Raw genomic sequence first — 24,310 nt, 5'->3', positions numbered from 1 at the left:
TTGAGACTAAGAAAAGAGCATGGAACGTACATCAGAGTACTCCTCTCATAACCATAAAACCGTTACAAATATTTACTTTTACTCAAACTCCATTCTTTTTGGGTGATGTTTGTTACAAAATAAAGAGTCTCGTGATGCGTGGCATCTAGCCGAGAGTCGCTTGTTGTGTACTACAGAGAATTTGCCAAGTGATCACTGTATGGATAGCTAATTCTGTATGCCACGACCTTACAGCACCACCTATGACAAAAAAGCCCACCTCAAGATCACCCACCCACCACATTGACCTAGGGCATTCATGGTGGGTTGCACTATGCCACCACCGCCTACAATTAACTTGAATTAGGCGTTTTATGGCGAGCCCTTTTTAGGGTCCACCGTACCACAGCCACGACTCGTGAAAGCCTAAAAAAGGGTCTGCCCACGTTCTTGGGTTAAGGAGGGCGCCCGGGGGGGTCCCTCCTGGGCACACAGTATGCCCTATGGCTTTGAAATTTTAGTATGTTGTTTGTTGGTGTAAGTGTATGACATTCTGTGAATTTTGTGAAATTTGGGTGAATGTGTAGAGGAGACTCAAACAAAGCATAAAATCTTATTTTTGTTTCACAGACTTTAGTTGGAAAAAATATACCATAGAAACTTTGTGTATAGATCTACATTTCTCATTTTGTAATTTTTTTCATTTTTTGTTCTGGCTTAAAAAAAATTGAAATTCATTTTCACTAATAATTTTCTCCACTTTTTCTTCCGTTTTCTTTTTACATTTTAAAAAAATGTACAAAATGAGAAAAATTGCCGTTTAGTTGTAGATTATATTGATACCTTACAAAAGACTGTCAGACGTTTTGTCGATTTTGTGAAATTTTTTTTGTGTAAAAAACAAATTTAAGATTTTGGCTCCTTAAGATTTTTTTTTCCATTTCATGTGTCTTGCCATTTGTATTCATTTGATTGTCATGAAATGTTCACATATGATTGTTTATACCTTGTTCACTTACTGGGCCACCAGTGTGCTGAGCAGATGTTTCACTTGTTGCATATTGGTACATCTGTGGCCCTTTCTATAAACTTTTACAAACATGAGTATATAAACAATTTGTGGGTAAATTTGTATTTATTATGACTGCAGATGTGTTGCAATGGTACCAGGTAATAAGTTCAAAATGATAAGGTAATAAATATATAGCTATGTAAAGGCATCCAAAATACATTTAAAGTTTGGTGACATTTTGCTTCCAAATATAAGCATTTCATTATGTAACAGTAATCAACTGTAGAGGCAAATGCCCCTCATATCAAACAACGTAAAAAAAAAAATTAAAAAAATCCTAATAAATGAAAATCTTGCTTTCATAACAGAAAAAAATAATGCTCCAGATCACTACTTACTAGTACTTGGAATATTAGATTATCCCAATGGTTGATTTATTATAGTGTTTTTTACTGAACTGTAGAGGGAAATACCACTCCGCAAATAACGTAAAAAAAAAAATCCTGATAAATTAAAATTTTGCTCATAACAGAGAAGAAAATAATGTTCCCCATCCTGCTCTTCATCTGTTTCTAACTCGTCACTTTCCTCGGAGAGCTCATCATCTGGGTCATCTGAACTGACAAAAAACCTGAATCATCTGAATCACCAGATGAGGTATCCGATCGCCCTCCTTAAAAGACGGTCGGGTTCATTTATGTTGAAAAGGAGGGAAAAAAACATTATTAATAGTTTTTTTATATACAGCTCATCAAAATGTAAGATATTGTATCGACACAAACTCGTATAATAATCATAAAAACTACACCAAATAGCAGAACAAGACTATATCGTCAGTGCGTCGCGAACTGGTACATATATGCGCCAACCCATGCCTGGTACATTGGTGCACCAATACGCGGCAGAGGGAAAAAATATTAGTGGTCCGCGATTTGGTATATATTTGTACCGTGGATTTTTACACTATACTATAGGCTATCCTCTCTTAATGGTACATAACTCCTCTCTCTGCAAAAGTCCAATGGACACTGGCGTGGTGGGCGCCGTGAAAGTTTCGCGGAGCAGGCAAGAGCGCTGAGTTGCCAAACGCGATTAATGTGTTAACAGGCCTTAAAACTATCAAGCTTGCAGCTTTGGTCGCTGGATATTGTCCATTTACGTGTAGTTCTGTCTTAGTATTGTTACGAATATCGCTTCAGATTTATTTAGGTTAGTTCAAAAGACATATTTATCAATGAATATATTATTGCATTAGCTTATTATCAGTACACGCACTATTTGCCTGACCCGGTGGCCTGTGGCTTGCCTTCGGTGCACCCACCACCACCCTGATCCCTCCCACCAACTTCAGTTTCCCTGTCCTAGGGCTCAATGCTTTCAGGCTAAAAATCGGGCAGAGTACTAGGTTTCATCTCAAGGAGCGTGAGCAATAGGAGCGCTGAAGTCATCCTCAAACTTTACTTAGCACTAGTTAGACCTCATCTCGATTATGCAGTTCAGTTCTGGTCCCCCTATTATAGAATGGATATCAAGATGTTAGAATCTGTACAGAGGAGGATGACAAAGATGATTCAGGGGGTGAGAAACTTGTCTTATGAAGACAGGCTGAAGCAGTTAAATCTACACTCTCTAGAAAGGCGAAGGTTGTGAGGAGACTTGATCGAAGATTATAAATGGATGAAGGGATTTAATAAAGGGGATGTCAATAAAATTTTGAGTGTGAAAGAGCCAGGTAGGACGCGTGGCAATGGTTTTAAGTTAGACAAATTCAGATTCAACAAAGACATAGGCAAGAATTGGTTCACCAATAGAGTGGTGGACGAATGGAACAGGCTTGGGAGCCATGTTGTGGGTGCCAATACCATAGATACATTCAAGAAGAGGTTAGATAAAGCCATGGATGGTGAGGTAAGGTGGGGTTGAGTGTACAGGAGCTGCCTTGTATAGGCCAACCGGCCTCTTGCAGACTCCTTACGTTCTCATGTTCTTTTTTTTTTCTTTTTTTTTCAGCACATGACTTTGTGTCCCAATGTCCACCACTGGTGTTAGTGTTGAAGTGAGGCATCGAGACAGTTGCTGTGGTCAGTACTTGTTCCGTCCCTGCTGCCGCTGACTTCAGGACTCCTTGGTGCATCCCTCGCCTTGCCTGCTCAATTGGTCACTGAGTGTGGCTTTGAAGCAACCTCGCCACCTTCTCCAGCATCTCTGAGGTTCCTCAAGGCTAGCCAACTCCTCACATCCAGAGTAGTGTTGCAGTGGAGGCTGCAAGGCGGGACAGCAGCTGGAGTGGCTGGGATCAGCAAGAGCAGACTGCTACTGGTGTGAGGTTCAGGAGTGATAAAAAACACCAACAACACAACCACCAACAACAACAACTGCTGGCCTCTTCATCCACAAAGGGGGAAGTTTGAATTTCAGAAGTGAGAAGATCTGAGAATGAGAGCAAGTTTACTGACCAAAGCCAAGAGTGTGAGAAAAGACATGCAGGGAAGGATGACCTCAACAAATACACCCACACACTCTGGTGTAAGACCTCATGAAAGTCGGGAGTGTGGCAAAAGGTTTAGTAATAGGAGTAACCCCAAACATCACACCCTTACACACACTGGTGCAAGAAACCATGAGTGTGAAGTTTGTGGGAAATGTTTCAATCAGAAGGGTCACCTCAACACACACACCCTTGCACACACCAGTGCAAGAAATCATGAGTGTGAAGTTTGTGGGAAATGTTTCAGTCAGAAGGGTACCCTCAAATTACACACTCTTACTCACACTGGTGAAAGAAATCATGAGTGTGAAGTTTGTGGGAAATGTTTCAGTCTGAAGGGTAACCTCAAGAAACACAGCCTTACACACACTGGTGAAAGAAATCATGAGTGTGAAGTTTGTGGGAAATGTTTCATTCGGAAGGGTTACCTCAAATTACACACTCTTACACACACTGGTGAAAGAAAGCATGAGTGTGAAGTTTGTGGGAAATGTTTCATTCAGAAGAGTAACCTCAAATTACACACTCTTACACACACTGGTGAAAGAAATCATGAGTGTGAAGTTTGTGAAAAATGTTTCAGTCAGAAAGGTACCCTCAAATTACACACTCTTACACACACTGGTGAAAGAAATCATGAGTGTGAAGTTTGTGGGAAATTTTTCAGTCAGAAGGGTACCCTCAAGAAACACACTCTTACACACACTGGTGAAAGAAATCATGAGTGTGAAGTTTGTGGGAAATGTTTCATTCGGAAGGATAACCTCAAATTACACCTTGTTACACACACTGATGCAAGAAGTCATGAGTGTGAAGTTTGTGGGAAAAGGTTCAAACTGAAGAGTATATTGGACAGGCACGTCTTCAGACACTCTGGTCATAAAGGGTTCAAGTGCGATGTTTGTGGGAAACGTTTCATGACTAAGGGTGAGATTGTCAGGCACATGAAGGTCCACTTCTCCTGAGGTGCTGTGCTGATTCAGTTCTGCTGTGTGTGTGAGTGCAAGTGTTTGTTGTGGTGGTGTTACAGGGCTGTGTGTAGCACAGAACAGAAAATATTCATCTATTGGAACAAATGGAGACTGTGACGGCATGATCTGTTATTCACTTTCCACCCCAGGCTTCATGTGGTTGGTGGGTCCTGTGAAAGGTCTGATCTTTTTGGTGACTGTGCTGGGCTGGCTGTTGTGGCCTGGGCTTATTGGTCAAGTGTGTGTGTGTTAATAGTAATAACATAGTGTATTTGGTCTTACCAGCCGCTAAGCTAAAAATGTACACATTATAAACACATTGTAAAGAACAGTAGGTAGGGGTTCAGGGATCTAACACATCAGTGGGAGGTTGGAATGATAGTGGTGGGAGGGTTGAGTGCAGTGTGGTGGTGCCGGGGAGGGGGAGGACATCCTCTTCCAGATGGTGGCAAGGTGTTAGTCCCAGGTCATCCTTAGGTCAGACGCTGATGGCGGGATTCAGGCAGAGCAGTGGGAGTTAACTCAGGCCACAGACTGAACACTTGTGCCATACCCTGGGCTGGGGGGACAAGGGCACAGCCTTGGCAGGGGTGGTGTACATTGTGCTCCACTTGAGTGACAAGGCTCCAACACAGCAGTCACCAAAGCAGAGCAGGCCTTTCCCGGCAGCAGGGTGGGCAGGATGACAGCACTGTAGGCAAACCACACCAAACTGGCAGTTGGGAGGGGTAACTGAGGTCTTATGGTGTTGTCACTTTCCTGTTTCCAACCTTGTGATGTCTCATCTCAACAAGCAAGTCAAATACCACGGCAGCTGATATGTACGCAGATTAAGTATAGTATTAAGTATTTATAAGTTATGCATTAATGTTAAGTTTTCTTTGTAAGCGCCCAGACAAAACTATGTAGTAACAAGGAATCCAAATCCCTTTACAAAAGTTTTGATACCCTTATACTTTTGTATGTTTATGTACTAGGATTGTATACCATATGTAAGTTTCAGCTACATATAGCCCCTAGAGGATTCTACACACACACACACACACACACACACACACACACACACGAGGACACAAGGCGCTGAGATTCAGGGTGTAATGTAGAGCTTACTCAATAAATACTGTGTGCCTCCACGCCTATCCATCCCCCTCAAGACCGACACCACGGACACGTCGACGAGGATGGGATATAACCAGTTGCCACATATTACAGGCACGTTGTAGGGCTGTCAAGAGTAATGAAGTGCTGCTAGACTACAAACACAACAGCAGCCTTTTGGGGGGGTGGGGTGGGGGGGACAACAGCAGTGGCACCACTTCCTTTGAGGGATGAGAGAAATAACGGAAACGGGAGAGAGGAATAAGGGTGAAGTTTGGTAATGCAAAGGCGAGTTATCAATTCTCTCCATACACTTCCGTCCTCTCATTCTTCCCTCCCCTACTTCTCTTGGGTGTTCTACCACCCTGCTCCCCCTCCCCCCCATCCCCTCTCTTCCCCCAATCAGAATTATAACAGGTTGCATTTACATGTGTCTTGTATGCCCTCAAATCTCAGTGTACCACTTGGGAATTTATGTAAAGATAAAAAAGCATTCCGAGAGATGAGTTTTATTATCATAAGAAAATAGCGTGTGTTCCTTAATTTCACTCTGGCAGCCAGTGAGTCCTCAATGTTGCAGGAAACATGTCACCGGGAACAAATGTAAAACACTCATTTTACGTGCACAGATTTGGCGGTACTGATATATCAATGTGAATATATGCAGCAACATACTGTAAATTTGAGTTAGCTACCTATCATTCCAATCCATGGCATTCATCACACAGCACACTGGAGTGCTTTGGACACAGGCCTACCGCAGTGAATGCAGTAAGTCCTGGTCTGGCTGGCTCCTTTTGCTGGACAGAAGAAACACCACTTTCTGCTAGGTGACACTGCTTTCCTGTTCCTAGGCTCTCATGTGATGTCGAAGCAGGACCGAATCACTGTGCTTACTTATAATATGGAAAAAAAGAGGGCATTTACACTTTTTTTTCTTCACAATAGCACTGATACAGTGGCCGGATGCTCAAAGGTGGTGGTAACTTAGCCCAGGTGACGGTTGTAAATCACTGGTCACGTCGTGGGTTTGCTCCGCACTAGGTTCGTCCTCCGCAGTGATGCACAGCGCGGTTGCCGCGGGGTGCTAAGGGTTAGCCCTATGATTCACAAGTGAGTGAATCATTGAAACAAAAAAGACAGCCAATCAGGATCAAGGAAGGTGATTGCAAAAAAACTGCGCCAGTGATGAAAACTATGGGTATGGGTATGACATTCATGTAGGTGTGAAAGAGGGGTGATGATATGATTGAGCACATGCTACTTGAGTGATGTATGTATATAAGAGAGAAAAGGGGATTATGGTAACAGTTGTGACTGAATGGAATAGGATGTTGGAGAGGGATGTAAAAAGGTTAAATGCATGCAATATTATTTCAGCTGAGGTCATTTTCAAAGCAGACAATTGTTGTCATTCAGTAGATCATGTCATTCTTAATCATCAGAAATCATTTTCAAGACTCAATTCTGACCTGTCACATTGCGTAGATCTTGTCATTCTTAGTCAGTTGAGGTCATCTTGAAGCCAACAATTCTTGTTTCATAGTTTAATTCTTGTCATTTTCCCTCTTTTTGTTCCTCAGATATATTTTTCAAATTAATATCATATTTATTTCCATTTATTTCATTTTGGGAGCAGGCATTAAGGCCAGGTTATGTTAGGTTACCTTATATTTAGTTTAATTAGGTCAGATGAGGTTAGGTTACATTTAATTTGATTAGGGTAGTTAGTTTTGTGTTCAATGAATGTGTGATATGCTTCAGTTATATAATGTGTACTCGCCATTGCCAATGGAGCTTGGGAATAATAACACATGACTTAGTCATTCACTTTTTTTTATTGGATTAACCTGCAGTTTGAGTATTACAGCTTGATGTAGCACGTAACAGCTGATACAGCACAACAAATAAGTAATTACTGAGAAATCATCTATACAGGAAGGTAGTTGGTGTGGAAGAGAAATGGCTACTAACTCTGCCCTGTGCACAGGGCCGAGTTAGTGGTGCCACAAAGAGATGCTCAGGGCTGAGAAATGTAAATCACGTAGTGGTGCATTACAGGTGCCCAGTTTGTGAAAGACGGACAGGAAACGGAGGAAATAGGTAACTGGAACTGTGTGGCAAAGCAGAAGGGAGGAAAGGACCTGCAGAAGCCACTGCCTCAACAGACTATTGGAAATGGTTTGACTATAGTAAGTCTGCTGGTCAACAGAAAAATATTCTTAATGTCGTGCCTGGCATGGGCACTCCTTAATAATGTTGGTTAATTATACCTCAAAGTAGAATTAATTGTTGATCACTTAAACCAGAGAGTAAAATTAGTAGTTCATTTACCAAGTCTAATAAGGCACCGTTATCGCACACAGGATTATCATCTGCCAAATAATATGGGTAGCGTGACTTTAACACTATTACTTAAGGTAAATATATTTGTTTAGAGATTCTGATGATGAACTAAGGGTCAAGGGACAGGATTCAGCCATACAAGACTAAATTGTCGCTCATAACACTTAGAACTTAGTCTAATTATAAACTAACATGTAAACACAAGAAACAAGTAGCACCAACACCCGAAGAAAACCTATTGTTATGCCGGACGTGTTACTTGGGTTCCGTGTCGCCGTCAGGAGACTCCGTGGGAGGGAGTTATGGAAACACCTTGCACAGCTTCTGTAGTTTAATATTCTTCCTTAGTTGTACAATTCACTCTTGACTCTTCACTGACCACTAGCTTACTATGACTGGGACTAACTCCTCTCGCCCTCTTCTCCTATATATACCGAACAGTACAGTCTAGAACGTTACAGTATATATTAGATTATACAAGAACATGTAGCAAAAATATGTGCGAGTTGGCAACACTTCCCGCCTGGCGCCTGGCCGCGGGGCGCGGGCGGGGCCTTGCTCCCCGCCCCTCTACTCGCTCCTCCCGGAGCCTTCCGGAGTCCCATAGACCCCGGGGGAAGCTTCCAGCACAACACTATCAAGTGTTCCCACAAACATGTGGTAAAAAACCTGCTCACTCAGTCTAACATCACTCATCAACTTAATTAAGCCTTGACTACAACTACCGAGTGTTTGCGCTCCACCGTGGTTACCCCTGATAATGACACACACCCCATTTGTCCTTTACCCTCTTTCCTCCTCCCGCACACAACCCCCAGGGCATGCTGGCTTGGGGCCCGACGGCAGTCAGCCAGCCTACCATCAGACAGACTTACTTCGACATCTCTGTCTGGGGCGATACCTCGTATAGGAGTCCTTAAATATAATATTATAGCCTAGGTATATTGAACACTTCTATGTATGTGAGGCCAGTTATGGTATTCGAAGCAACAAGTTGAAGAGGATGACATGGAGCCAAGAGTGCAGAATGCTGAGATACATGGGCCATGTGAGATGGACAAGTAGGGTATCAAACTAGGTGATAAGAATGTGTGTGGAGGTGGTGCCCTCTTGAAGATCTGTTAGGCAGCATGTTGGTAACCCTCCGCCACTTGTCAATGGTTGAAAACTCTCAGAGTCTTGCAGTGGGAGTCAAGTCCTCTGGATCACCACGTACACACGCTGACCACTCCCACCGGTGCGCCATACGCAATCTGCAGGTGTAAGCTGATATTAATTACATATTAATAATAATCGCCATATAAATTAAGATTGTTGAAGTTAGTGAAGAAGTTATTTAAGTTTCCCATGAAAGTACAGTTTCTTTAATTACTCCTCCACATATTTTTATAAATCCAGAAGTTTAAGCTGAAATTACTGAATCCATTATTTTCCTTTATTATAATTAATTTCATTTAGTTTCTGTAAATCAAGTTTTGTATTCTTAGTTGAACTGAGATAGGTATATATTTGCCTTTCTCGGGTTTTGTCTGTACAAGTTCCTGTCGTTGAAAATAAACACGATTCAGCAAGAAGAGCGAGACCAAGCCGCCTGCAGCCTGTCTCTACCCTCCGTTCACCTCCAGATCTTAGCCACGGCGTTGATAATTCCAACATTTGGTGCCCAGACCCGGGAAGTGAAGCCTTCAAGACTTTCCTGTGAGTATCGTGGCTAAGATAACCTGTCAGAATGGGGGAAGGGAAGGAAGAGGCAACAAAGAAAAGGGCGGCTGCCCGAGGCAGCCCGTATCCTCGACAACTATTAATACTAAACTTGGTATTAACTTTCGACTTTGGTATTAACTTCACTCTCAAAGTGTATCCTCAACAACTATTAGCCTAATACCTACTCTTAACTTTGGTATTAACTTGAGAGTGCTGGCGAGGACTTCTAAACACTTAATAGTGAAGTTAATAGTGAAACCCAGACCCAGACCCATATCTTGCTGTACCGCAGTGTATGAATGTGAATGCAAGAAACTACAGGTGGTCTGAGTCCCGCAGCAAAGTGTGTCAGATGTGTGACAGGGGTGTGGATGAAACTGTCGTGCATGTGATACTGGTGAGGTACGGAGAGAAAGGACGGAGATGATGAGGGTGGCACTGAGTGAGATGGGCTGGGATGTGAATGGGAGGATTGCAGGAACAGAGAGGGAATGGATGCTGCTGCTGCTGGGACTGAGTGATGAAGCAAATGATAGAATTATAGAAGCCATGAAGAGTTTTCTGGAAAAGATGTGGTGTGCAAGAAATAGGGAATTGGAAGATTTGTAATGGATACTGCTTGTGTTGTTTTTATTTTTACAGGGCGTGCCGATACGAAGGCCTGACTCTCCAACGGGTCACCTGTACAGCAAGAGCAAGAGCAAGAACCGCGGTGTGTGAAGGACGTGTGTGTGAGCGGCTCGGAGTTTTTGTGAGGATTTTCCGTCTGTGCAGTATTTTGGTGAGCACTTTACCTAAGAGTTAAGAAGAGATGGGCAAGGACGACTGTGGTGTGTGTGGGAAGGATGTGAATGACAATGGATTATGTTGTGAAAGGTGTGAGGAGTGGTCCCACCTGACCTGCGTTAACATCAAGACCGCCTCACGGATCCTAGAGCATAGCCTGATCGTGTTCCTGTGCACGGTATGCCTCGACACAAGCAGGACGGAATGGAAACGGAAGAAAGAGGACAAGGAGGTGCAGACAGAGGCCAACGTGGTGGAGAAGGCTGCCCAAACAAGCAGCGTGCAAGCCGCCCCAGCGAGTGAGCCTGCTGCCCCCAAGATCACCGTGGAGTCCAGGGAAGTGGAGGTGCAGGTCGAGGATGTTGGGGGAGGTAGGGATGGGTGTGGAAGGTGTGAGAAGCAGAAGGACAGGCCACAGGTGAGGAAGGCGATAAAGAGTATGCCCCCCATTCGTGTCGTTGGGGACAGCATGATGAAGAATGTTAAGAGTCAGTTGGGGTGTAAGGCCGAGGGGAGTGGTGTGGAGAGCTTGAGTGGTGCCAGGATTGGAGAAGTGAGGAGGAGGGTTGAGGAGAAGGCAGGAGAGTTTAAGGAAGGCAGCCTCTTGATCATTCAGGGTGGTGGGAATGATTTGGAGAATGTTGGCACGGAAGACACGGTAAGAGAGGTGGTAGAAGCAGTGAAGGCAGTAGAGGGTAAGAATGTGAGAGTGGCAGTGGTTGGGGTTATGAGGCGCCCCAGAGAAGGGGAGAGGTATGAGAGGGTGAGGCAGAGGACGAACATTAGACTCCAAGAGGCACTGCTACAGCTGAAGGTGGAGTGGCTGAGGGGTAAGAAAGGGAATGTTAGCTTTGTAGATTTGGATGGTGTGCTACGGGAAGGGCTGGACTTCACCGTAGATGGGGTCCACCTGAACCAGTCAGGACACGAGAGGATGGGCAGGAGGCTGAGGGAGTGGAGGAATGCTAGGTCCGTCCAGTGTGTGAATGCTTGAGGCGCTAGAGAGCAAGGAAGAGAAACCACCAACCAGGCAGTGAAGCGTATGAACTGTATGAACATTGGGTGTATAAATGTGAGAGGATGGGGCACAGGTAAGCTGGATGACATGAGTAAAGAGCTGGATGAGTGGAAGTTTGATCTAGTTGGTGTGACTGAGACTCAGTTAAGAGATGACGTGCGTGTGGATGGGGAAGTGTTTGCTATGATTGGGAAAGGCAGAAAGAAGCAGAATACACGGGGAGGAGGCGTAGCCCTACTCCACAGGAAAAGTAAGGGTTTCAGAGTAGAAGAAGTAAATGTAGGGACGAGTGCAGACAGTGAAGATGTGCTAGCAGTGAAAGTGGAGTGTGTCAATGCCAAGGGTAAGTCTGAAAGGTTGATAGTGATTGTGGTGTACATGACGGTGGAAGGTGAGAGAGCCGTGAGGGAGAACAGAGGGAAGTATGGCGTGGTGAGGAAAGTTATGAGGGAGTATGCCGGAGAGAAAGTTATGGTCATGGGAGATATGAATGCACATGTGGGTGTGCTTGGGGAGAGAATGAACCGGAATGGGGAAATGCTGGATGAGTTTGTGGATGAAATGAATCTGGAAAACTTGAATGTGACGATGGCTGAGGGACGTGTGACGTGGAGTGCGAGGGATCAGGAGTCTGCTATTGATTATGTGTTAGTGAATGGGAGAATGCGTGAGTGTGTCTCGTATGTGGATAGATGAGGACGGAATGATTGATGTGGTGTCTGATCACAATATGCTGGTGGTGGAATGTGACCTGTATGCTAGGAATGAAGGTGAAGTGAAGAGAGAAAGAAAGAAATGGAGGTTGAGGGATGTTAGATGGGAAGATTTCCAGGTAGACCTGAGGGAATTAGACTGGATAAATGGAAGTGTGCATGACGTGGATGGAGCCAATACTGAGTTTGTAGGAAATGTAAGGAGAGCCGCAACTCGACGGATTGGGTATGTGAGTACGAATGGAAGGAAGAGAAAGTACAAGCCATGGTGGAATGGGGAGATCAGGGATGCTAGGAAGGAGCGAAAGAGGCTGAATAAGGTTTGTAGGAGACTGAGGAAAGAGAGACATGAAAACATTGAGGCAGAGAATGAATATCAGAATACATGGTCAGAGTATGTAAGGCAACAGAGGGTCACTAAATGGAAGATTAGGGAGGCCAAGGTCAGGTGTGAGAGGAGTGTGATTGAGGCTCTGAAAGAAAAAGGCCTAGAAGGTGGGCGTGAATGGTATAAATTCTTGAGGGGTGAGAGTGTGACTGATAGTGAAACCGTGGAGTGCCTAAAAGTAAATGGTGAGGATATCAGGAACACAGATAGAATGAAAGAGTGTATAAAAGGTTTCTGGGAAGAGATTGGAGGGTTGGGTGAAGTTTTTGAGGTGAGAGAGGGATGTGTAACGCTTGAGAGGAAGGATGCGGATGAGCTGAATGAGAGAATTTGCAGAGAGGAAGTCGAGGTATGTTTGAAGAAGCAGAAGAATTGCAAGGCAGCAGGGCTGGATGAGATCCCGTATGAATTGTATAAGAATGGAGGTGAGGTGGTGATAGACAGGATGACTGAGCTATTCAACTGTGTATGGGAGAATGAGAGAGTGCCTCGGGAATGGAACGAATGTAGAGTGACTCTGATACACAAGGGAGGACATAAGAGTAAGAAAGAGCTGAAGAATTATAGGCCGATATCCCTGGCGAATACGGTGGGAAAGATTTTCTGTTCTGTGTTGAATGAAAGGCTGTGTAAGTGGATTGAAAGAGAGATTTACATAGATTTACATAGAAAATCAGACCACACAGACCCCATGGTCCAGACTTGGTGGTCTGTCCTTAAACCTAAGTGATTTTACATTAATCAGAAGACTCCAAAACGTTGCATTTCTACTCTAGTTGATATTAAGTTGAAGGAAGTGACGGTCGAGCTTATTTTTGAAGGAGTCAATCGTGTTACACTGGACCACTGACGGTGGAAGCTTATTCCATTCTCGCACTACAACGTTGGTGAAGAAAAATTTGGTGCAGTCTGAATTTACTTGTCTACATCTGAGTTTTACGCCATTGTTCCTCGTGCGCAAAGTGTCATCGATCATAAACAATGTTGATCTGTCTACATTCGTGAAACCATTAAGTATTTTAAAACATTCGATCAGTTTTCCTCGGAGGCGACGTTTCTCAAGAGAGAACATGTTAAGGGTAGAAAGCCTTTCTTCGTAGGATTTGTTGCGCAAGGAAGGGATAATTTTCGTTGCCCGACGCTGAACACCTTCTAATTTAGCAATATCCTTTGCATGGTGGGGAGACCAAAACTGTACCGCATATTTCAAGTGGGGTCTGACTAAACTGTTGTAGAGCGGGAGTATTACATCTTTATTCTTGAATACAAAGTTTCTTTTAATGAAGCCCAACATTCTGTTCGCTTTATTTGCTGCATCGATGCATTGCTGTGAGAATTTGAGGTTTGACGCGATTTTGACCCCCAAGTCTTTGACGCATTGAACGCTTTTGAGTTTAACGCCGCGCATTTCGTATTCGAACTTCTTATTCCTCGTTCCAACTTGAAGGACCTGGCACTTGTCTACGTTAAAGGGCATCTCCATCTATCCGACCAAGCTGAAATTTTGTGCAAATCCTCTTGGAGGCTTTGCCTGTCTTCGTCAGTGAGAACCGAGTTGCCAATCTTTGTGTCGTCTGCAAATTTACTAATGCGGTTATTGAGTCCAACATCCACGTCGTTGATGTAAATAATGAAGAGCACTGGGCCAAGGACCGAGCCCTGAGGGACGCCACTAGTGACAGGCGCCCACTCTGAGTTAAATCCGTCGATCACTACTCTTTGTTGTCTGTTGCTCAACCAATTCGCGATCCATTGGTTTACTTGACCGTCAATACCTATTTGCTTTAATTTGTAAAGTAATTTATGATGCGGGACTTTATCAAACGCTTTCTGGAAATCAAGATAGACTACGTCCAGTGATTTGGTTACGTCATAAACAGTGAAGAGGTCGTTATAAAAGGTTAATAGGTTTGATAGGCAGGATCTTTTGTTTCGGAAGCCATGTTGTGAGTCCCCAATCAATGAGTGGCTTTCAAGGTAATTCACAATTTTGTCTCTAATTATGCCCTCAAGTAGCTTACCTACAACCGAAGTTAGACTAATGGGCCTGTAATTACCTGGTACTTTTTTGTCTCCTTTCTTGAAAATCGGTGTCACGTTAGCCTTTTTCCAATCTGAAGGGACGATGCCTTGTCGCAAGGACATATTGAATACGGTTGTGAGGGAGGAGAGTATTTCGCTCTTTGTTTCTTTCAGCAGAGTTGGATATACTTTGTCAGGTCCGGGACTTTTATTTGTTTTAAGTGAATGGAGAGCTTTAAGGACTTCATCGGTTGTTATTTCAAAATTAGGCAATGCATTGGTAGCGAGAGGAAGACTGTTAGTATTAAACACCGAGGAAAAGTAATTGTTTAAGAGGTTTGCAATGTGTTGGCTGTCAGTCACTAGTGCACCATCGCTGTTTGTTAAAGGTCCAATACCACTTTTGATCGCCTTTCTGTTGTTTATGTAACTGAAGAAAGATTTCGGATTATTTTTACAGTTGGCTGCAATATTTTCTTCGTATCTACGCTTTGCCTGACCTACTAGTCTTTTTACTCGTCGCCTGGCATCATTATAAAGTCTAATGTTTTCGGGCGTGCTTTGTTCTTTCTTTAACCTGTAAAACAATTTTCTCTCATTGACTGATTGTTTAATTTCGCTATTAAACCACGGTGGGCTTTATTAGTGTTAATTCGCTTCGCACAAGGGGACGAATGTGTTCTGCTGAGTGAGTAAGTGATTTTTAAGGCTTAGCCAGGCTTCCTCTACGTTGCCGTCATCTGATAGTTGTATTTCTGTTAGTTTTTGTCGGATTTGTACGAAGTTAGCTCTTTTGAAATTGGGCACCTTTACTTTATTTTCAGTCACTGATGATTGAGCTTTAATGTCGACGCGCACTAATTTATGATCGCAAGAACCGAGGTGTTCTCCTACCGTGACACTACTGACTAGGTTATCTTGGGTCGTTATAACAAGGTCGAGTATATTATTTTGTCGAGTTGGCTCAGAAACCATTTGGCTTAGATAATTTTCCTCTAGAAATTCGATCATTCTATGTGACTCGCCTTCTGTACCTGACAGTGTCGCCCAGTCGATATGGGGGAGGTTAAAGTCTCCTAATATCAGTGAGTCGCTGTTATTAAGTGACTGCCTTAAGACGCTGTACATTTCAAGGTCGTCATCGAGTGATTGCCCGGGAGGTCTGTAGGTGACAGATATATTTAAGTTGACTTTTGCAATGTTTACTCGCACGCACAAATGTTCAACGTTACTGTTTCCCGGTGTTTTGTCAGTGGGTTGCAAATAGCTTTTGACATAAAGGGCGACGCCACCGCCTCTACGGTTTACACGATCTTTGTTGAAGAGTCTGTAGCCATCTATGTTGTATTCGGAACTTAAATCAATATTTGTGGTGTCGATAAATGTTTCGGTTATAGCAATTATGTCAAAATTTTCTGTTAAAGCAAGACATCTCAGTTCATCAAATTTGTTTCTTAGGCTACGCGCATTGAAACTAAGGATTTTTAAGTTATCTAGAGGCCTGGTCATAGAGGTGGTGGTACTTGCGGGATCACGGTTACGGGTTTGTTGTGATGCACGGCGTCTATTTACACGGGCGGGGTGGAGGGACGTGGCCGTGACTCGTTTTTTGTTCGGATGACACGCACTGCTTCGTTGAGGAGCCTTCCGAGTCTGGCTGCCCCGATGGGAGAAAGGTGCAATCCGTCCCTGTGAGAGCTCATTTGTCCATAGAAATTGTCCCATGCGTTTAGGAACTCCACGTCAAGCTCCCTACAAAGAGTCTGTAAGCGGTTGTTTAGGCTGAAGGCCTTACTGAAAAAGTCGCTCTCCGCCCAAGTCCGTGGTAGAATTCCTGAAATCAAAATGTTAGGGGATTTAGTCTTATACTGCTGGATGAGCCTACGGTACTTCTCCAGGAGTTCCTCAGACCGGGTCGTGGTGACGTCGTTCGTACCTGTGTGAATAACAAACAGTGAATCATTAGTAGCCTGGGGGGAGATCTCCTCAAGAGCAGCAGTTATGTCGTCGATCCCAGCACCAGGATAGCAATAGTTCCGTCTTCGACGAGGAACTCTGCCGCAGAACTCAACGACCTGCTGGCGAATCATGGAGTCACCCACCAGGAAGGTGCTCTCCTGCTCGTCCTCCTCCTCCAGAATGGCAAACCTGTTGAAGCAATGAACAGGATAAATCGCTTGTCTGGCTGGCTTGGCTCCTCCATTCACGACGGTGAAGCCATCATGGTCGGTGCCACTAGCATCCTCCCGTTGCGTGGTGTTGTCCGCTGGTGTCGACGGTACCGCTGAGGGCAAGGGGGCGGTTGGGGAAGGGTTTGGCACCACAGCAACGTTAGCCTGGATAAATTCCTGCAAGGAGGCAACAGTGCGAGAAAGCTCTATTATTTTATTCTGACCTGCTTCCATCTTCTCTTCTTGCTCCTGCAGTCTTGTCTCGAGATGCTGCCTGGTGAGAGAAAGCTCTATTATTTTATTCTGGCCTTCTTCCATCTTCTCTTCCTGCTCCTGCAGTCTTGTCTCGAGATGCTGCCTGGACAGACACAGTCGACAGACAGCAGAACGCCCTGTAAAATAGTGAGCTGAGAAGCTACCGTTACAAGTGCTGCACTTCTTAGGCGCCATCTTAGCTGAAATGAAAGAGATAAAAACACAGAGTGAAGGGGATTAGGAAAGGGGGTGAGGTGTGTTAGAGGTAGTTTAGTAATGGAGGAAAAGTGAGAGAGGAGGAGGAAGGGATGTGAGGTGAGTAAAGAGGGGAAAGAGAGGTGTGTGAGATCAAGGAGGGTTAGGAAATAGGTAAGGTGGGAGAGAGGAGTAGGAAGGGATGTGAGGTGAGTAAAGAAGGGGAAAGGAGGCGGTGAGTGAGGTGTGTGAGATCAAGGAGGGTTAGGGAAATAAGTGAGGTGGGAGAGAGGAGGAGGAAGAGATGTGAGGTGAGTAAAGAGGGGGAAAGAGAGGCGGTGAGTGAGGTGTGTGAGATCAAGGAGGGTTAGGAAAATAGGTGAGGTGGGAGAGAGGAGGAGTAGGAAGGGATGTGAGGTGAGTAAAGAGGGGGAAAGGGAGGCGGTGAGTGAGGTGTGTGAGATCAAGGAGGGTTAGGAAATAGGTGAGATGAGTGAGAGGGAGTTTGGGAAAGGAGGTAAGTGGGAGAGAGGAGGCGTAGGAAGGGATGTGAGGTGAGTGAGGTGTGTGAGAACAAGAAAGGTTAAGAAAGAGGAGAGGTAAGGTGGGTGAAAGGATGGGTAAATAGGATGTGAGGTAAGGTGAGTGAGGGGGAAGGGCTTAGAAATATGTGGAGGTGAGGGAGGAGTAGGAAGAGCTAATCCTCTAGGGGATGAGGAGGAGCAAAGGGATGTGAGGTGAGCGAGGTGGGGGGGGCGTAGGGGATGTGAGGGCCAGGGGTGTAGGAAGGGTTAATCCTCTAGGGGAGGGCAAGAGTGTGTACTGAGGGGGAGCAGATTGAATCCTCAGGGAATTCAAAGGGTGGGTTGTCGACACACCCAAATCACGCGTGAGACACTCGGGAACACAAAGTCACACTCGGGACACACGAAACACTCAGAAACCCAAGCACAAGCACGACTAAACACTCAAGTCACTCGCAAAAACACCGGAAGTACAACAGCACACTCAAAACACTCTGAAACCCACGCAGAGCACTATAAACATCCAAATCACACGTAAAAGCACTGGAAACACAACACACTCGAAACGCAGAACACTCGAAAACAGCCAAATCACACGCAAAAACACCTGAAACAAAACAGCACACTCAAAACGCTCTGAAACCCACGCAGTACACTTAGAAAAAAAAGCAGCTAAATCACACGCAAAAACACCGGAAACACAACACACTTGAATCACTCTGAAACCCACGCAGTACACTTAGAAGCAGCTAAATCACACGCAAAAACACCGGAAACACAACACACTTGAATCACTCTGAAACCCACGCAGAACACCCGGAAACAGCCAGATCACACGCAAAAACACCGGAAACACAACACACTTGAATCACTCTGAAACACACGCAGAACACCCGGAAACAGCCAGATCACACGCAAAAACACCGGAAACACAACACACTTGAATCACTCTGAAACACACTTGAATCACTCTGAAACCCACGCAGAACACCCGGAAACAGCCAGATCACACGCAAAAACACCGGAAACACAACACACTTGAATCACTCTGAAACCCACGCAGAACACCCGGAAACAGCCAGATCACACGCCAAAACACCGGAAACACAACACACTTGAATCACTCTGAAACCCACGCAGAACACCCGGAGACAGCCAGATCACACGCAAAAACACCGGAAACACAAAATCACAGAGGCAACCACAGGCAGAAACCACAAGCGAACACACACCAAACACGTGTCGGGAAATCACAGGCAACACACAAGGTCCACAAGCGAGAACACACAAACGCCCAAGAGCACGACGAAAACACAGGGCAAGCGATGTTGTGGGGCGCAGCGGGGTGAGGTCACGACCTTCTCTCAGCAGAGGTCGGGTGAGGAGCAGAATGGTTTTCGCACAGACAGGAGAGCAGAGGACAATATGTATGTGGTAAATGAGATGATAGAGAGGAAAAGGAAGAATGGAAGTCCGTTGTATCTTGGGTTTCTTGATATTGAGAAAGCGTATGATAGAGTGAACAGGGAGGTGATGTGCAAGGTACTGGAGAAAGTAGGTTTGAGTGATAAGATAGTGCGAATCATTAGGAGCATGTATGTGGATACAAGAGCCAGGTATAGGCTAGGAGCATTAGAGACAGAGTGGGTGAGGAGTGAAAGAGGTGTTAGGCAGGGCTGCATCCTGTCTCCAACTCTCTTCAGTCTGTACACTGAGGAGCTGGCAGCCAGGATGAGGAGAAAGAATGCAGGAGTAAAAGTGGGAGAAGACAGGGTAAGTGTGCTTCTATATGCAGATGATGTGGTAGTCATGAGTGAGTCAGCGGAGGAACTGCAGGAACTATTAGATGTGGTGAATGAGTATGGGAGAGATTTTGGAGTGAAATATAGTAGTGAGAAAAGTCAGATAATGGTTGTGAATGGGGCAGAAGATGAGAGAAATAGGACCTGGAGGCTAGGAGACACAGAGCTAGGGCAAACAGATGCATACAAGTACCTGGGTGTATGGATGAGTCCGAGAGGATGTGAAAGGACAAAGAATGAGAAGATTAGCCTAGTTAATCAATGGGTGGGCCGTCTGGGAAGTGCGGCAAGAATGAGAGCATGTAAGTATGATGTGCTGAGAGAGGTGTGGAAGAGTGTAGCAGTGCCGAGTGTGATGTATGGGATGGAGGTGATTACATGGAGTGAGTTGGAAATGGATAAATTGGAAGTAGGGCAAAATAGGATCGGTAGGTTAGCTTTGAATGCACCAAGGTATGCAGCGGTGGAAGCATTGAGGGTGATATGGGTGGAGTACCTTAGGGAAAGATTTAGGAAGGCTACCCTTAGATACAAAGTCAGACTGGAACGAATGGATGACGCGAGATTGGCACGGAAGGTCTACTTGTGGAGTGTGCATGAGAGCAAATGGATTAAAAACTGCATGAGAATGGTTGGTGACAGTGGTATGCGAGTCAGGTGGGTGAGCAGAGAGGAAGGGAGGCGTTTCTTTGAATGGAAGGTGACTGACAGAAATAGTGAGGGTCTAGAATGGAATGTGAGAAAGTGGAAGAAAGAGATAGACAGTGCAGTGAAAGGTGACGGTCTGAGGAGGTGGAAGCATGTGATGGAGCGAAAGACTACTTTGGAGTGGTACAGGGAAAAGGAAGCCCCGCAGTGTGTCAGCTGGTATGATGGAAGCCTGGGTGGTGATCTTCTCTTCCAAGCTCGCGCGCAGTGTATGAATGTGAATGCAAGAAACTACAGGTGGTCTGAGTCCCGCAGCAAAGTGTGTCAGATGTGTGACAGGGGTGTGGATGAAACTGTCGTGCATGTGATACTGGTGTGTGGGAGGTACCAGAGAGAAAGGACGGAGATGATGAGGGTGGCACTGAGTGAGATGGGCTGTGATGTGAATGGGAGGATTGCAAGGACAGAGAGGGAATGGATGCTGCTGCTGCTGGGACTGAGTGATGAAGCAAATGATAGAATTATAGAAGCCATGAAGGCTTTTCTGGAAAAGATGTGGTGTGCAAGAAATAGGGAATTGGAAGATTTGTAATGGATACTGCTTGTGTTGTTTTATTTTTACAGGGTGTGCCGATACGAAGGCCTGACTCTCCAACGGGTCACCTGTACAGCAAGAGCAAGAGCAAGAGCCACCGGACTTCCTCGTCCAGCCCGCCTCCGCAATTTAGAGTTTGATAGGGCGCTTTGGAACTGTATAACGATGGTGAACTTGTCAAGACATACATATTAGACCGTGCAGGAATGGAGTATGTGACTGATTTGGTGAGAAGAGAGCTACAAGATCCAGTTCAAAGGGAGCATTCCCTCACCCCGGGGTTGAAAGTGATTTTGACTTAAAGGTACTTGGCTACAGGAAAAATGCTGCAGTGTTCAAGTGATGAGTTAGGGGGTAAGCCAGAGTAGTGTAAGCAGGGTGATTGTGGAAACTCTGGCCGTCCTCAATGACCCGTAGGTAGTCGGGAGGTTTATCCAGTCTCCTCTTGATAGGGTGGAGAGGGAACCAGTCACTACGGCCCTCAACCACTACGGCCCCAGTCACTTCGGCCCTAGTCACTACGGCCCTAGTTACTACGGCCTCTCTCACCGTCAACCCTAGTCACTGCGGCCCCAGGCACTACGGCCTCCCAAGATGTTAACTTAAATATAAGAACTACAGTGAGAGAGAGAAACCACATGTCATTTCATAACCAAGGAAAGGAATATAGAATCATACATGTATATATTACCAAAAGTGTATAAATCATATGTTGTCTATGTATATGTCTAAAGAATTCAATAAACCACTTGTTTGTATATTTGTGTTGTTTGTCTCAGTCCAACTCCTCCTGAATATCTCATCCAGGCCTCACAGAGAGAGAGAGAGAAATTGACATGTGGTCTCTCTCTCTCTCTCTAATAAACAGAGAGAGAGAGAGAGAGAGAGAGAGAGAGAGAGAGAGAGAGAGAGAGAGAGAGAGAATAAAAGATGATATTCTCACGATCACTAGCAATTATACACTTAGTTCTGAGCCTCTATTTTTGGGTGACGGGTTAATATTCATCTGCTTCGCTGCTTTGCTTACAAGTCATGAAGATCCAGTTCTGTTATCATTCTCCATCATGGAATATCCCTGTGTGGTTTGCGCGAGTGAAGTTCGGCCTCGTCAGCATGCCATTCAGTGCGCTAACTGTGAACGCTGGCAACACAGGAAGTGTAACACCGGGATTTCCTACAAGGATTATCGTTCCATGGTGAAAGGGGAGCTACACATGCACTGGATCTGCATCACATGTTCAGAAGTAGAAGGTAAATTTTATGTTTTTATTATACTATAGTGAAAAACAAGTTGGAGGAGGAGGAAGCGGTAGTTTATCAGAACATCGTCCCTATGGCTGAAAGCACACCTTTGGAAGCTTTACCTCTTGATGACGTTAGCACCCGACCAGTAGATAATGAAGGTGAGTTTTTATTATTATTATTATTATTATTATTATTATTATTATTATTATGATTATGATTATGATCATCATTATTATTATTATTATTATTATTATTAAAATGTTACTGATGTTGTTAGGGATGGTATTGATGTTATTAGTGATGATACTGATGTTGTACAGATCTGTTGGAGACGGAGGAAGGGGGAGTTTTGGAGGAGGTAGGATCTATCCCGGACATCAGCACCCGACCAGCCTTGCCAGAGGAATATGAAGAAAGTATTCTACCTGATGACATTATTGATGAAGTTCCAGGTATAGGGGATGAATTAATAAACTCTTATAAGATCGTTGAAGGTGGTACGAGAAGAGGAAATGCCCTCCTTGTAGATTCCTTTGGTTATACCTATAACCAAAAGGCCACAGGGAAGAAGAAAAATCCAACTGGTAAAGTAACTTGGCGCTGTAGTGTGAGAAACAAGATGCTAACATGTCCTGCTACTGTCCTTCAGAATGGCTCCATTTTCACCGGAGGATCTCATCATCATGTTCACGAACCCCAACAAGGTGCTACTTTTAAGGCTGAAGTCATTGCTACTGCAAAGGCCTTAGCCAAAGAGAAGGTTAACATTTTTTCATCCGCTTCTTCTTTAGTGGATCGTGCTAGAACTGCCACAGAAGGGGATGATGCAGCCTGTTTAAATACAGTTAACATAGCACGGTCTCTAAATCGCCTTAGACAGGGTAACAGACCTGATGAACCAGATAATTTGAACTTTGAATTTTTTTTTTTTTTTTTTTTTTTTTTTTTTACAGCAAAGGAGACAGCTCAAGGGCACAAAAAAGTAAACATTAATAAAAAAAGCCCGCTACTCGCTGCTCCTAAAAAGAATCCAAAGAGGTGGCCGAAAGATAAGTCAGTTTCGGGAGGAGAGGTGTCCTGATACCCTCCTCTTGAAAGAGTTCAAGTCGTAGGCAGGAGGAAATACAGATGAAGGAAGATTGTTCCAGAGTTTACCAGCGTGAGGGATGAAAGAGTGAAGATGCTGGTTAACTCTTGCATAAGGGGTTTGGACAGTATAGGGATGAGCATGAGTAGAAGTCGGGTGCAGCGGGGCCGTGGGAGGGGGGAGGCATGCAGTTAGCAAGTTCAGAAGAGCAGTCAGCGTGGAAATATCGATAGAAGATAGAAAGAGAGGCAACATTGCGGCGGAATTTAAGAGGTAGAAGACTATCAGTATGAGGAGGAGAGCTGATGAGACGAAGAGCCTTTGCCTCCACTCTGTCCAGAAGAGCTGTGTGAGTGGAGCCCCCCCACACATGAGATGCATACTCCATACGAGGGCGGACAAGGCCCCTGTATATGGACAGCAACTGTGCAGGGGAGAAGAACTGGCGGAGACGGTACAGAACGCCCAGCCTCGAGGAAGCTGATTTAGTAAGAGATGAGATATGAAGTTTCCAGTTGAGATTTTGAGTTAAGGATAGACCGAGGATGTTTAGTGTTGAGGAAGGTGATAGCTGGGTGTTGTCAAAGAATAGGGGATAGTTGTTTGGAAGATTGTGTCGATGACAATTACATCCCAAAAGAGTTCCTTCAGAAGGATATTGCTATAACTGGTGGCCGACACTTAATATTCGCTACTTCTGAACAACTTGCTTTACTCAAGAATGCAAGGACGTGGTACGTGGATGCTACATTTCGTGTAGTGCGCAAGCCATTCTATCAATTATTTGGCATCCATGCATTCGTGAAAGGAATAGAAGGAAATATGAAACAAGTACCTCTAGTATTTACCCTCATGTCGGGGAAAAGAAAAAAAGATTATAAGAAAGTTTTTAAGGTTATTTTAGACATACTACAGGAGTGCAAAGTAAAGAAATTGGTTTTAGATTTTGAAGTTGCTGTATGGTCGGCTGTCAGGACATTACTCCCGATAGTAAAATTGCAAGGATGCTCGTTCCATTGGAATCAAGCCATTTGGAGAAAAATCCAAGAAATAGGACTGGCTGCACCATACATGAATCATCGCCCAACTAAGGATTTCATAAGGCAGCTCATGGCACTTCCTTTCCTCCCTGAAGAACACATAAAAACAACATTTGAACAGGTTGAATTACGAGTGCCTCCTGGACCACTTAAAATTCTAATGGATTATATTAAAGAAACTTAGATCAATGGATTCTGGGCGCCAAGTGACTGGACTGTATTC

General features: G+C 44.5%; 1 protein-coding gene across 4 annotated transcripts in view; it reads left to right on the top strand.

Annotated features, from left to right (window-relative positions):
• Positions 1 to 23,146, top strand: part of LOC126984758 (uncharacterized) — a 45,493-nt gene extending 22,347 nt beyond the window's left edge. Inside the window, exons 1-3 of one of the 4 annotated variants that reach the window (XM_050838816.1) lie at positions 10,010 to 10,379; positions 20,745 to 21,966; positions 22,281 to 23,146. In XM_050838816.1, the coding sequence (XP_050694773.1) occupies positions 21,552 to 21,966; positions 22,281 to 23,041 (1,176 nt within the window). In that variant the 5' untranslated portion in view covers positions 10,010 to 10,379; positions 20,745 to 21,551 and the 3' untranslated portion in view covers positions 23,042 to 23,146. Of the gene's footprint in view, positions 1 to 3,001; positions 3,142 to 10,009; positions 10,380 to 19,975; positions 22,119 to 22,280 lie in introns of those variants that run through there. The other 3 variants (XM_050838817.1, XR_007737631.1, XR_007737629.1) reach the window with 3 other exon arrangements.
• Positions 23,147 to 24,310: the final 1,164 nt, after the last annotated feature.

The sequence above is a fragment of the Eriocheir sinensis genome, chromosome 57, assembly GCF_024679095.1.
Source record: "Eriocheir sinensis breed Jianghai 21 chromosome 57, ASM2467909v1, whole genome shotgun sequence".
Classification (NCBI taxonomy): Eukaryota; Metazoa; Arthropoda; class Malacostraca; order Decapoda; family Varunidae; genus Eriocheir; species Eriocheir sinensis.
Note: the sequence above shows the minus strand (reverse complement) of the source record. Positions and strands in the feature narration are given on the sequence as shown.